The sequence below is a fragment of the Phacochoerus africanus genome, chromosome 8, assembly GCF_016906955.1.
Source record: "Phacochoerus africanus isolate WHEZ1 chromosome 8, ROS_Pafr_v1, whole genome shotgun sequence".
In the NCBI taxonomy this organism is placed as follows: domain Eukaryota; kingdom Metazoa; phylum Chordata; class Mammalia; order Artiodactyla; family Suidae; genus Phacochoerus; species Phacochoerus africanus.
In genome coordinates, this window is record NC_062551.1 from 74193447 (window position 1) to 74208171 (window position 14725).

At 46.8% G+C, this 14725-nt stretch overlaps 1 protein-coding gene across 9 annotated transcripts in view; it reads left to right on the top strand.

Annotated features, from left to right (window-relative positions):
• The first annotated feature begins 2773 nt into the window (after positions 1 to 2773).
• Positions 2774 to 14725, top strand: part of FHAD1 (forkhead associated phosphopeptide binding domain 1) — a 133620-nt gene continuing 121668 nt past the window's right edge. For all 9 annotated transcript variants that reach the window (XR_007136481.1, XM_047791956.1, XM_047791957.1 and 6 more), the window contains exons 1-2: positions 2774 to 2908; positions 6392 to 6498. Coding sequence is in view for 8 of the 9 variants with exons in the window: in XM_047791956.1 (XP_047647912.1) it covers positions 6406 to 6498 (93 nt within the window). In the remaining variant the exon portion in view is untranslated. The remainder of the gene's footprint in view (positions 2909 to 6391; positions 6499 to 14725) is intronic.

Genomic DNA, 14725 nt, shown 5'->3' on the forward strand with positions numbered 1-14725 from the left:
GAACCCCGGCCCTTCGGATACCAGTAATCTGATGTTGATGGAGATACAGTGCGGCCTTGGTAGCCGCCCAGAGCTCAACATGATTGACTGATTACAGGCGTCCACCCTGGAGCCCAAATAATCTAGAAATCTCTATTTTTTTTTCTTCAGGGGCAGTAATTTTACTGCAAAATACAGCTCTCACTCAGCCCAGGAAAATGCTATCAGAAAGCTGTAAGTTATTGGGGTGTTTTACTTTCTCTTTTTGAAATTTTAAATGAAATGGAATCGGGTTTTAAGACTTTCACACACCCTTAGCCATGACTGTGGCATCCTATGTGGGAGGGCAATTGAGATTTGGCGATTTCTGCTCCAGTGAGTCTAAATGTCGGCTTTGTGTTTCCTCATGGAGAGGCAGGCTAATGGGAACAGGAGCTCTCTGAAGCCCGTCGGGGGCCATGGGCTGCTCCAGCTTGGCTGGCAGTGAGCAAGTTTGTGTTACACTAAAGCCAAGCAGAGAGATGGGGATGGGGGAGGGGTCCTGGCTTGAGATGCCAAGGTCCGGGGGTAAGTTCAGTTCAGCTCAAACCCTCAAGAGGTAGGACACAAGGCTGGGAGTGGTGGCAAGTCCTGCCCTGGCTCATCCATTCCTTCATTCAACCAAGCCCTGTTCTAGGTATTAGTAACACAGCAGTGACCCAAAGAGAAACAAATCCCTGCCCTCAGGGAGCTTGTGTTCTGGAGGGTGGGGGGATGAGGAGACAGACAATAAATAAGATAAATAAACTAAATAAATGGTATGTGAGATAATAAGTGGTTATATAAAGTGACGAGTGATAGAGGTTTTTATTTTGTTTTGTTGGTCATGTGGACCTCTAAAACATTGCTCTTGTTTACTGGATTGGTTTGTTTTTTAAAACAATTTTAGGAGTTCCCTTTGTGGTGCAGCGGAAACAAAGCCCACTAGGAGCCATGAGGGTGCGGGTTTGATCCCTGGCCTCACACCTTGGGTTAAGGATCTGGTGTTGCCGTGAGCTGTGGTATAGGTCGCAGACATGACTTGGATCCTGTGTTGCTGTGGCTGGGGTGTAGGCTGGCAGCTGTAGCTCCGATTGGACCCCTAGCCTGGGAACCTCCATATGCCATGGGCGAGGGCCTAAAAAGCAAAACAAAACAAAATAAAAAAACCCAATTTTAAATAGGGTGATATTTGAGTAAAAATCTAAAGTTGCTTAAGGAGATCCCTGGGGGAAGTGCCTGGTAGGGAGAGGAAACAGTAAATGCAAAGGTCCTGAGGCAGAAATGTGCCTGGGGGAGTTCCCGCTATGGCACAGTAGGTTAAGAATCCAATTGCAACAGTGTCGCTATGGAGGAATGGGTTTCATCCTGGTGGGCACAGTGGATTAAAGGACCCAGTGTTGCTGCACCTGCGGCTCGGATTCAATTCCTGACCTGGGAACGTCCATATGTCTTGGGTACCACCGAAAAAAAAAATGGGTGCCTGGGGAGTTGACCGACTCTCCCTATTCCTCTGAAGTTATGACTCAGGCCCCCCAGCTTTTGTGGTCACTCACTCCTCATCCTTTCCTAGGATCTTTCTGGTCAAAGGGAACTGACTCAGGCAGAACCTTCCAGAAATTTCTAGGGACAGGTTCTGGGGGAGGTTTCAGCAATCCAACTGAAGGGGTGAATAAATTCTGAGGTTTTGCCATATTTGTAACAAATGCACAAAGAATTCGCATGCTGTGACAAATACATTCCTGGACCATGCTCCAGACCTGCCGAACAGGAGTTTCTGAGGTCTTCGGAGGATCTGCATTTCTAAGAGTCTCTGGGCCTGTCTGAGCCTCTTTACTATACAATCCACCCTGTATTGATTTCCATGATTTTTCTATCTTCCTAACTGACTAGCGTGGACTCTGCCATCTTTCATCTTTCTTAGATAAATGTTCTGAGTTTTTCTTGGGGCACCTTGTCAGTCATTTCCCAGCATGGAAATGCATCCTGCAGGTAGTCAGCAGGGCTGTTCTGCTCCCAGGCAGAAGGGGTTGATGTCAAAAAGGTGACACGGGGCTAAGGGGAGATAGTGGGGATTTACAGGTCTTCTCAACACACTCCATCCCCCCTGTCCTGTGCCCGTGGATGGGGAATTCTTTAGTGACTGATCCAGGTCAGCGCTGGGGCCACCGTCTGACCCTTGTGGGGACTCAGGTGACGTTTGTAGGAGAAAAGAGCAAATCAAAGGATAAACGTCAGTTTTAACGACGGGAAGGACAGGAACAGCAGGGCTGTGGATGTGTAAATTTCCTTTCCCCTGCATGAGGCAGAATCCCTCATTCTTTCAAAATTGTTTCTTTCCCCCTCCCCCACCCCTCGTCTTCCACCCAGAAGTGGCGGTCCCTCTAGCTTACTCTATTTTCTCCTCTGCAGCAACGAGAGCTAGAGATTTGGGTGGGGTACTAGCCTCCAAGCTTCTGGTTCAGCGCCATTACCCTCACCCACCTGCCCACCCCGCTTCAACGCACCCACTCCAGAGCGAAGGTACAACAAGGAAGAATTCTTGAGTCTGCTCCTTCCTCGCTGTAAAACTCTGGGCTACTTCTGTGACCACTGAGCTCGGTTTCCCCGTCCGTGAAATGGGGCTTGGGCCCCCTAGGCTGCAGGTCGGCTGTTCTTCGCCAGGGGATCAACACATCACCGCTCTCGGCCGCCAGCCGCTCAGGCCACGCCCCTCACCAGCTGCGCGGGCCGGGCGGCGTTGCCATAGCGACGTGCGTACACACGCCGGGCGGGCGCGCGGGTCGAGGGCAGCCAGCTGGAGACTCCGCGGGAGCGCGGCCGGGAGGCCTCGCCCGGAGCGGGCTCAGCGCCTCCCGAGCTGCCCCGGCTCTCGGCGGAGGACGAAGCGTGGGCTTCTTCCTCCGGCCAGGTGAGTGCGGCACGGAAGGAGGGCGGATACGTGGGCCTGACGGGGCCCAGCCCCTACAAAGTCAAGGACTTGAGGGGATAGGCGGGGGACCAGGCCCCATCCCAGGCTTGAGCTCTTCTCTGATCCAGGCCCGGGTCGCCAGGAACAGCCCAGAAAAGGCCTCCAACACTATCCCTTCCCTCCTAAGTACAGCTCCCCCCCCCCCCACGTAGCCTGCGCAGGAATTCAGGCCCTTCCTTGGCACCAGCTCCGGGGCGGAGAGGTGGAGGTGGGCGTAGGGGGTACAACTGGGATTAAGAGAGGAATCTCCGTTTCCCGTGATTTATGGACAGCAACCCACGCAGTGGTCAGAGACACGCCCCCCTTGCCTGACCTCTCCTTCTTTAAGGAACTTTGAGGACACTGCAGACTGTGTAGCCCTCAAAAGGAAGTTTGCTCCTGTAGCTCAGTTCTGAACCATCCCAAGTGTCGGGGAATGCAAATGATTGCAGTTTTTTTACTCTTTACTGTGGCTGGTGCACCAAGACACTGAGTAAAAATGAAATCATAGGTAAACATGTTCAGATTACCTCCTTCCGTGTTTTCAGGCAGGGAGGTGAGAGGCACGGGGCAAGATTAGGGTGGAAAAATATTGTCCAACCCCAAAGCTGAAGAGATAGAATTTAAGTTTTCCAAGAAGTCATCTAGGATAGATACCAAAAGGAAAAATGGAAGGTAGTTGCCCTCAGAGGCTCCTGGCCAGCTGGCTGCACTAACTTGCTTTGAGGTGTCATTTGTCATTCACTCAGCACGTGTTTACCAAGCACCTACTATGTGTCAGGCACTGCCCCCAGCGCTGGAAATGGGGTGATGCACAGAACTGTCAGAAACCACAGTGGTTTTACCTTGTTTGAAAGTTAGTTAGCCTGCCCAGCTTGTAGGCACTGGCAGAAGTCAAGGCCAGAAACAAAGAATGTTTTTATTCACAGCATAGCAGACAGAACAGGCAGCCAGAGCTTCATATGCACATTGGTTCCCGTTGCCCTGAAAGTCCCCCCTTGCAGAACAGCCAAGGTGGGTGCTGCGAACACACTGGGTTTATGTCTCAGGTAGAGAAGTCTAAACTTGGGAAACCACAGTCTTTGAAAGGAGCTGTTAGCAAACCTGCCCACCTTTTGCCCCAGAAGGAGCCGGGATCTTTATTATAACATTATCTATATCCTCCCAGGCTGTTTGCCATACAAACATCCTTGAAAAGATAGTGCAGGACAAAATCTGTCAATGCCTTTGCTCTGAACATGGGCACAAATGCAAGATATTCATGCAGAATTGCTTCTTAACAAAGTCAACACCGTTCTGGTTTTCTGGGAATATTTATCTCAGTGCAAGAGAAACAAACAGCAAACACAACCAAATAAAGGAACAAGGACATGTCCGAGAATGTAAGTACAAGGAAGGAAACACAGCAGGGGAAAGTGCTAGCAGGGGAGTAAGGTGCATGAGGGCACCGTTAGCCAGGGCGGTCGGGTGTTTATAGGCGGGGGACAGCTGAGCAGAGAGAAGACACCAGCCTTGGGGACATCTCAGGTGAGAGCTAAAAACCAAATATGCACATGATCCAAGTTATATATTTTAGTCTAGTGACATATCCCAGGTTCCATTCCTGCAGAAGAGACATTTCTCAAAAGTGTACATATTAGATTAATTAGGCTTGACTGTGTTGCTGGATAACGTGGTCCTTGGCCATTGAAGATTACTGATGGCAGCAGAGCACGGTTCTTTGGGAAGAGGAAGTGTCTTTCCCCCTATATTCATGACAGTGAACTTGATAAAATTTATTTCACATTCTATGAAAGCATCAGTATCTATGGGGCATCCACAAGCCTCAGAGTTGACAAGTATAAACTATCTGGCTTGTTTGTATTTCCCTTACTCCCAGGTAGGATCAGTTCTTCTTTCAGAGGATAGAATAATGGTTTGAAGGACTTTCTGTTATTGCATATCCCAAGGGTCAGCTCCCCCACCCCACTTTGCCCCACCAGCAACAGTGGAGGTTTGTGCAGTGGTTACGTGCAAAGGCCCCAGAGTGGGGTCCCTGACACTTTCTCCTGTGTCACCTTAACCTCTCGGAGTCTGTTTCCTCATCTGTAGGATGGGGCCATTCTGACACCACCTCGCAGGGTTGTTCTAAGGATGAGAAGAGGCAGCATGGGTCAGAGGGTAGCACAGAGCCAGGCCCTTGGTAGGGAGTCAGTACGTGATGATGGAGATGTTAGGGACGGCAGAGCCAGACCTGAGACCGTCTACAGCCGCGCCTGATGACTTTTGTTTTTATCCACAAGTTTGACAGCTTCACATTTCAGTGACGTTTCAGTTGAAAGGAGACTTGCTTCGACACGGCGTTGAAGTGGAAGACGTCACGCTGTGTGGTCGGACATCTCTCAAATCAGAATTCAGAGAGCACATGAAATATCAACATTTTGGAACCTATGAAAGGTCCTTGAAATTTTTATGTTGAAAAACCTGTATAGGACTTACTTCAAAATGCATTAAAATAGCAAATGGATGGATGGCTAGATAGATGGATAGAGGTATGATAAAGCAAATACAGCAACATTATCAACTGTAGAATCTGGGTGGTGAGTTATATAGGATTTCTCCATCCACCTCTTTCCACGTTTCTGTGTGTTTGACATTTTCATAATAAAATGCCAGGAAAAAAAAGATGTGCAGAGTCCTGACCCTACAGCCAAGCTGTAATCTTGATACTCTGTCTTTGGAAATCATTTTTTTCTACCTAAATATATGAAGAAATGCAGTCACTCAAGAAGAGAATATCTTCTAATGCCTGTTTCCTTGATGACTGACTCTCTCTCGGCACTTGAAGAAGCTCTAGAGAGCGGTAGGATTCCTTGAATCAAAGTTTGAGAAGCCTGAGGTTAATGACAGTGATAATCACAGCAGGACAAATGTGTATAGTGTAGCCGGCAGCATTCTAGATGCTTCACATTTACTCCTCACAAAACTCTTTGGGATACAGAGCAGTATTAACCCCATTTTACAGAAGAGGAAACAGAGGCCTAGAGAATACCTAAGTCATCCAGGGTCACCAAGCTAATAAGGGGTGGGTCCGTCATACTCAGTACTTGATTATGTCCAATAACTAAGCCCAAACTAAGCTTAATGGAGATGGAGAGCAGTTATCCGTGGAATTCCGATTTGTTGCTGGGTTGTTTTCATGACTCTGTGTGTTCTGAGTTACATAAAACATGTCTTCTGATGATCTGATCCAGGCTCCTCTATGCCAGATACCACTGTTTAAAAGACAGTCTTTAAAATGTGCAGAATTACAGCTGTGATCATTGTTGAATCCATCTATCCTACCTCTGCTGATTTCTCCTTTGGATGTTGCAATCTGTTTCATTCATTCCAAGTGTGATGTTGAATAATTAGAAGATTGTATTTTTTGCCAACAATTTTTTTTTTTCTGAAAACCTTTTATAGGGAAAGCAGAGAGTATGAAAGCCTATCTAAAGAGCGCAGAAGGCTTTTTTGTCCTGAATAAAAGTACTACGATTGGAAGGCATCAAGACTCAGACCTTGTTTTAGAGGTAAGACCTCCTTGTGCCCATTCCGACCCTCAGCCCCTCCAGACGTCCCTGCTGTTCTGTGGACTCCAGTCTCTTCTAAAGTACAATCTCTGATATCAACCACATCCTTCCTCGAGGTGCCGTCAACAACCAGCTGCTGAATGTGCTGGATTTTCCTGGTACATGCTATGAGAATGAGCGATGGGCCCTCAGCCCTTTGCTGACCATGGCTGCGAGCTCCCACCCAGCATCCCCTCCCCAGCAGCCTGATGAGGCGGTTTGGAAGGTGGGCAGAGAGCTAGTTCCTGACCTTTACCTGCTCCAGGTCTGGGAGCCAGGGCCACCTGAAGTGCCCAGCTTGGGTAATGGCCTCTCATCCTTTCCAGAGCTTCTGGAGATTGTGGTGGGCGCCTTGGAGCCCCTAACCTCCAAGTACTAAGTCAGGGTGAGCCCCAGGCATAGTCTCAGCATTCTCTCATTTCATTTCACCCCCTGAATTAGCTGTGGTTTGGGCCACAGGCCCAGCTCATTGACAGCCAAGGAAGTTGGAAGGAAGTAAGGAATGATAAAAACGATGGCTTGGAGCCTTTTAAAATATTGAGGAGGGTTAAAATATTTTTTCTTTTTTTTAATTGAAGTCTAGTTGATTTATAAGGTTGTTTTAGTTTCAGGTGAATACCAAAGTGATATATATATATCTTTTTCAGATTCTTTTCCCTTAGAGGTTATTATAAAATATGGAATATAACTGCCTGTGCTATACAGTTGGTCTTTGATGGTTATCTGTTTTATGTGTAGTAGTGTTTATATGTTAATCCAAAATTCCTAATTGATCCCTCTCCCCCCTTTCCCCTTTGGTAACCATAGGTTTGTTTTTTGTGTCTATGGCTCTATTTCTGTTTCATATGTAAGTTCATTTGTATCTTTTTTAAGATTCCGCATGTAACTGATATCATATGATATTTGTCTTTCTCTCTGTGTCTTCATTTAGTATGATAATCCCTAGGTCCACCCTTGTTGCTGCAAATAGCATCATTTTGTTCTTTTTTATGGCTGAGTAGTAGTCTATCGCATATATATACCACATCTTTTTTATCCATTTGTCTGTCAGTGGACATTTAGGTTGCTTCCATGCCTCGGCTATTGTGAATTGTGTTGCAGTGAACATTGAGGTGCCGTGTATTTTTTTGAATTATGTTTTTATCTGGATACATGCCTAGAAGTGGGATTATAGGATCATATGGTAGCTCTATTTTTCAGTTTTTTAAGGAACCTTCATACTCTTCTCCATAGTGGTTGCACCAATTTACATTCCCACCAATAGTGGAAGAGGGCTCCCTTTTCTCCTAAGAGGAGTTAAAATACTGAAGCAGGAAGAGAAATGTGATGAAATCTCTGTGAAAAGCAGGACTTTCTCAGACCTCATTCAACAAGTTTTTTTAACTTTTTATTTTGAAATAATTATGGATTCACAAACAGTGGCGTGAGAAGGGCCTGTGCCCTTTTATCACCTGTGTGGATCTGTGTGTAGCCATCAAGATACAAAACTATTCCATCACCGAAGATCTTCCTTGCAATTCCTTCTGTGGTGCAGTGGGTTAAGGGTCTGGTAGGTCACAGCTATGGCTCAGATTTGCTCCCTAGCCTGGGAACTTCTATATGTTGCAGGTGCAGCCAAAAAAAAATCCTCCTTGTCATATTCCTTTATGGTCACGATACCTCTTCCACCACCATCCCCAACCCCAACAGCCACTAACCTGTTTTCCATCTCTGTAATTCCCATCATTTTGAGGAGGTTACATAAATGGAATCATATAATCTGTGACCTTTGAGATTGATTTCTTTCTTTCTTTCTTTCTTTTTTTTTTTGTTTTACTCAGTGTAATGTCCTTGAGATCCATGTAGGTTGTTAGCTTGTTCTCTTATTGTTGAATTAGATAACAGCCTATGGTATGGATGTACCACCACATGAATAACCCCTCACTTACCAAAGGGCATTCTTATCCCAATTTGGGGCTATTACAACCTTATTACAACCTTAACTGAACTTTCATTGCAAGGGTTTTTGTAGATTTTTTGGGATTTTGTACATACACAATCATGTTGTCTACAAATAAGAACAGTGTTATTTCTCCTTTCAGAAAAGGAGATCTGAATGCCTTTAATTTCCTTTTCCTTGCTTTATTGCACTGGCTGGGATTTCCAGCACTCTGTGGAAGAGAGCCGTATACCTCTTTATGTTTGCTTATTCCTCATCTGGAGAGAAAGCATTCAGTCTTCCACCATTAAGTATAAGGTTAGCTGTAGGGGTTTTGTAGATGTTCTTACGAAGTGAGAAAATCCCCCCTTGATACCTGGTTTTCTGAGAATGTTTATTGTAAACTCAACAGGTGGAAAAATAACTCCACGGGAGTTCCCTGGTGGCATAGTGGTTAAGGATCCGGTGTTGTCACTGCTGTGGTGCAGGTTTGATCCCTGGTCTGGGAACCTCCACATGCTGCGGGTGCAGCCACAAAAATTAAAAAGGAAAAAACTCCATGAGCCCTCCCTACCCTCCGCCCAAGCTTCTCCTCTGTGATGTGGACTCCCTTCAAGGCTGCAGAAAATCTGTGCCGTGTGCACAGTGGGGACGGGGTGGGGGAGAAAAAGAATTGCAGTTTCTTCTTTATCATAACAAGAGGTAGATTTGCAGTCGTTTTATTTCCCGTCTGGCCAAAGTCCAGACAGAGATCTCTGCTTTGAACCTGCCTATGATATTGGAAAACCATAATTCTTTTTAGAAGCACAGGCTTTAGCAGTTCCCGTCGTGACTCAATGGTTAAGGAACCTGACTAGGAACCATGAGGACACAGGTTCCATCCCTGGCCTCGTTCAGCTGGTTAAGGATCCAGCGTTGCTGTGAGCTGTGGTGTAGGTCAAGACGTGGCTTGGATCTGGTGTGGCTGTGGCTGTGGTGTAGGCTGGCAGCTGTAGTTCCGATTGGACCCCTAGCCTGGGAACCTCCACGTGCCGCGAGTACGGTCCTAAAAAGCAAAAGTAATAAAATAAATAATAAATAAAAGCACAGGCTTTGGAGATGGACAGACTTGGGTTTGACTCTCCTCAGGCTACTTTGTGGCTGTGTGACTTCCTGCCAATTACTTAATCACCCTGGGCTCCTGGTCGCCGTCTTTAAGCCTCTGACCTCACGGGGTTGTTGTGAGGATTACGTCGGAAATGCACAAGAAGAGCCTGGCACAGGGTACTAAGTAAATGACACCGGGGTGATTGTCGTGGCCTCATAAAATAGAGGCTGGGAGGGATCCTCAGAGGTGCACTGGGTTGAGCTGAGGATCCACCGGTATTAACACGCCACTGGGAAAAGGGAACCAAGGAAGACAGTTATTAAATGGACAGAAATTGGGCTGCATTCATTGCATGAAAATAATTGACTGCTTGCCGCTCCTCGGACTTAGTTTAAGGAGTCAGTCACCACCCCCAGCAGTGGTCACATTGATTTATGAAGGAGTCAGTTGCATTTCCAGAAGCGAGAGTTTGTTTTGGCTCCGGGAGAACAGAAGATCCGTGAGTTGCCAAGTGTTTCGTGAACAGACTGTTAATGGGCACTTCTGTCTTACACGCATCATCTTTCCAGTGCTTACACGGCTTCGGGAAAGGAGATTTGCTCTAAAAAGGGGTGTGGGGACACAGGTCCATTCTGAAGAATTGAAACACGCAGACATATCAACACTTTAGAGTTTTATGAAACAGGACAAGGTAAAAATTGCCCCTCCGCTGACTCCACTGGGCTTTTCTGATCAGAAGAATCGCCCTTGTTCAGCTGTGAGCCGTCCTGAGGAATAATTTCTTTCTTTCTTTTTTTTTTTTTTTTTTTGGTCTTTTAAAGGGCCACACCCGAGGCATATGGAGGTTCCCAGGCTAGGGGTCACATCGGAGCTGTAGCTCCCGGCCTATACCATGGCCACAGCAATGCATGATCTGAGCCACATCTGTGACCTATACCACAGCTCACGGCAACTCTGGATCCTTAACCCACTATGCGAGGCCAGGGATCAAACCCGCATCCTCATGGACACTAGTCGGGTTCATTAACCACTGAGGCATGACGGGAACTCCTGAGGAATAATTTCAACAGTAGATTTAGAGTTTATGTTATTTCTGCCACTACAAGTCACGCCACTAAGTAAAATTCAGAAATACATATTACTAAAAAGGCATCCTTGAAATTACCCAAAGGTTACATCTAGCAAATAAAAAAGATATTTATTTACCTGGATCAATGCTAAAGAATAGGCCGTTGTGCTTCTAAAGATTTATACTCATTGGCAAGGCCAACATAGTGTATTCATCGCTGGTATCGTAATATTTTGACATCATTTACTTTTTCCGATAATGGAAGGTGGTTACATGCTTCCTGCTTTTAAAAATTAGGAGAAAGCAAAGTATAAGGAAGAAAAATAAAAGTCACTTGTAATCATTTGGCTCAGGGGAAATCAATATTGGTATTTGCAGGTTTTTGTTTTTGTTTTTTTTTTAAATGAAAATACATCCTGTAAGGAGTTTGGCTTCCTAATGGCAGTGAAGCCTGTTTAGGGCCAGCCTAGGTTTTACTGATGTCATCACTCATTCATTCCATAATATTTACCCAGAGCCTCAGCACCGAGGCAAGCCTAGGGATACAATAATGCCCAAACTGGGCATGGTCCCTGCAGTCAGGAGGCCGCCAGGAGAGAGACATAAGTCAAAGGATCCCGCAAAGGTGTGTATTGTTCCATTGCAACATTGGAGCTCTAAGGGAATGAATATGGAAGACAAGGGGGACTTTACTAGACAGAGGGGGAAGGGAACAGCATGTGCAAAGGCCCTGGGGTGGAAGAACATACTGTGAGAGCAGGGGACTGGGAAAAAAAAAAAGACAAAAAAAACTGTGCATCCTTCTAGAAGTCAGAGTGGGAAGAAGGAGGGCCAAAGGACAAGTCGGCCTTCAGTCACCATAAGGATTTTGATCTTTATCTGAGGAGTAATGGGAAGAAGGCCCCAAAGGACGGTGAGCAAGGGGAAGACCTGCCCTGGCTGCTGGGTACCCACAGTCAGGAGCTCAGAGATTCACACTCAGAAGCCTCAGCCTTGCTCATTTTGCAGCTGAACCTTGCAAATTATCATTTCCATGATGTGGCCTGTGTGCTGTAATTTTTAGAGCTCTCTGTGGCTGTTACTTAAACTCTGTTGAGAAAAGGGTGTGGTTCTTCCAGAATGAAGAACTACTGCAAGCCAATGGTTGGTGGAATTTCCATATGCATAAGAGTGCCTATTAAATACGAATGCCAGACTTTCCAGTGGGGTTGGGGCAGGGCTCAGCAATCTTCACACTTAAAATGCTCCCCAGGTTCAGGTGCAGGGAGTGGGGTTCCCTGGAGTCGGTTCCAGGACCAACCCCACCATCGTGCTCCCTCCTGCTCCCTTCTGGTCAGTGGGGCTTCTTCCCCTGTGATATTCTGGGAGCTCCCGTTGAAAGAGAGAGGGAGAGAGAGAGTTATTGCAGTAAGCTTTGTTTTGAGGAAAAGAGAAGTCTCAACAGTAGGGGGCTGACTGACCCTACCCCCTCCCCACGAACTCATCCAGACCCCCCCCCCCACACACACCCCGGGAGGTTTCAGGATCCCCTAGAGAAAAAATAAGGACCGAAATGAGTGGGAGATGAAATGCTTGTGCCCCCACCTTCGCCCTGGGCAAACAGCGTTCTGCCAGCGGCTGCCTTCTCACTGGTAGAGCAGCCTCTCCAGCATGTGTCAGCCCTTCTCACGTGGGGTCTGAGAGTCCTAGAGCCAGGCTGATCTCGCACACACCCCAGAACCCGTACAGCCAGCTGACCGTCATCCCTTTGCCTGGCACCTGCCAGTTCTGGGCTGCCTCTTAGAAAACATCAGGAGCCTACATCGTAATCTTATTATTATTAGACAAGGCTGCTGCGGAGTTACCATTGTGGCACAGCAGAAACGAATCCGACTGGGAACCATGAGGTTGGGGGTTCGATCCCTGGCCTCGCTCAGTTAAGGATCTGGCGTTGCTGAGAGCTATGGTGTAGGTCACAGATGCGGCTCGGACCTGCTGTGGCTGTGGCTGTGGCCCGTAGCTGTAGCTCTGATTAGACCCCTAGCCTGGGAACCTCCATATGCTGCGGGTGCGGCCCTAAAAAGCAAAACAACAACGACAACAACAACAACAAAACCCAGACAGAAAAAAACAAACAAGGCTGCTGTGATCATCCTGTTATCTGCATCACTTCGCAGACAAGTGGGTATGTCTGCTGTACCAAAGGACAGGTACATCTGTGACTCTGATTGTCATGGCCCAGTTGCCCACCAGAAGTCTCCAGATGTGATGGCCACCAGCAGTGGATGCGTTTGCCTCTCTCTCCCCAGCAAGGGTGCTGTCCACTCATTGGGTCCTCCCTGATCTACGCGGTGAAATACGATACCTATGTCATTTTAATTCACGTGTTTCTTAATCTGAGCGAACACCTATGTTTGGAGATGTGAGGTGAAGTCCCTATGGGGAGATCCACAGAATGAAACAGGCCTGGAGGTGCACCTGCCGGCTCCCCTATCTTCACCACACCCCCACCTGTCGTTCTTCCTGGGTCGTGCTCCCCACCACCACCCAAGCCCTCCTCACTCTGGGGGTTCACCTATCTCATCTCCCCAGTCCTCAGGGAACTTTGTCCCCTGCTCAGGCAGCTGAAACTCAGGGCTGATTTCATTGGTCATTTCCCACCATGGCAATTTCTCTCCAGCATGTGGAGGGGCTTCTAAGAGGAAAGGGTTCAGGGGAAAGGGCTAGATCGTAATGCCATTTGTAAAAAATAGTGATAAAATACACATAACATAAAATTTACCATGGAGTTCTTATTGTGGCTCAGCAGGTTAAGGACCTGACCAGTATTTATGAGGACTTGGGTTCGATCCCTGGCCTTGCTCAGTGAGTTAAGGATCCAGCATTGTCAAAAGCTGTGATATAGATCACAGATGTGGCTCAGATCTGGCTTACTCTGGCTATGGTGTAGGCCAGCAGCTACATCTCTGATTTGACCCCCCAGCCCATAAACTTCCATATGCCACAGGTGTGGCCATAAAAAAGAAAAAAAATTACCATCTTAAACCCCCCCCCCCCTTTTTCTGCTGCACCCATGGCACCTGCTCAGCAACCCGAGCCACTGCAGTCGGACCCTCACCTGCTGCGCCACATCAGGAACTTCCCGTTTTAACCACTTTTAAGCGTACAGTTCAGTGGCGTTAAATATATTCACATTGTTGTGCAACCATCACCCCCATCCATCCCCAGAACTGTTTTCATCTTGCAAAACTGAAACCCTGTATCCATGAAACAACTCCCCATCCCCCCTCCTCCCAGCCCCTGGCAGCCACCATTCTCCTTTCTGTTTCCATGAACTTGACCACTCTGGGTACTTCATGTAAGTAGAATCATACAGTATTGTCTTTTCGTGCCTAGTTATTTTACAGAGCATCATGCCCTCAGGGTTCACCCACATTATAGCATGTTTCCGAATTTCCTCCGGTTTCAAGGCTGAATAGGATTCCGTTGTACGGCTCTGCCACACTCTGTTTATCCATATTCACAGGCCGATGGACACTTGGGTTGTTTCCACCTTTTTGGCTGTTGCAGATACTGCTGTGAATATGAGCGTATAAATATCTCTTCAAGCCCCTGCTGTCAGTTCTTTGGGATATGTACCCAAAAGGGGACTTGCTGGGTCAGGTGATAATTTTATTTTTAATTGCTTGAGGCACTGCCTTGCTGTTTTCCATAGCAGGTGCACCAATTTACATTCTTGCCCACAGTGCACAGGGGATGCATCTTCCCCCCATCCTCACCAACACTTGCTATTGGTTGTTTCTTTTTATAGTAGCCATTCTGATGGACGCAAAGTGAAAGAAAGATGATAATCTTTTGAAGAGCGTAAATAATACAGATAGCAACTGACTGCGCTTATAGATGACTTACTGCAGTCGTGGGAGAGGTGTGTGTGTGTGTGTGTATATATATATATATATACATATATATATATATATATATATGTAGTCTGTGTTTGTTCTGTATGTATATTTATGAAATTATAGCCTCAAAACAAATCCCATGGGGCAGGGGCTACGATTATCATCATTATCCTCATTGGAAGCTGTGGAAATGGGACTCAGAGAGGTTAAGGAACTCGCCCAAACCACACAGG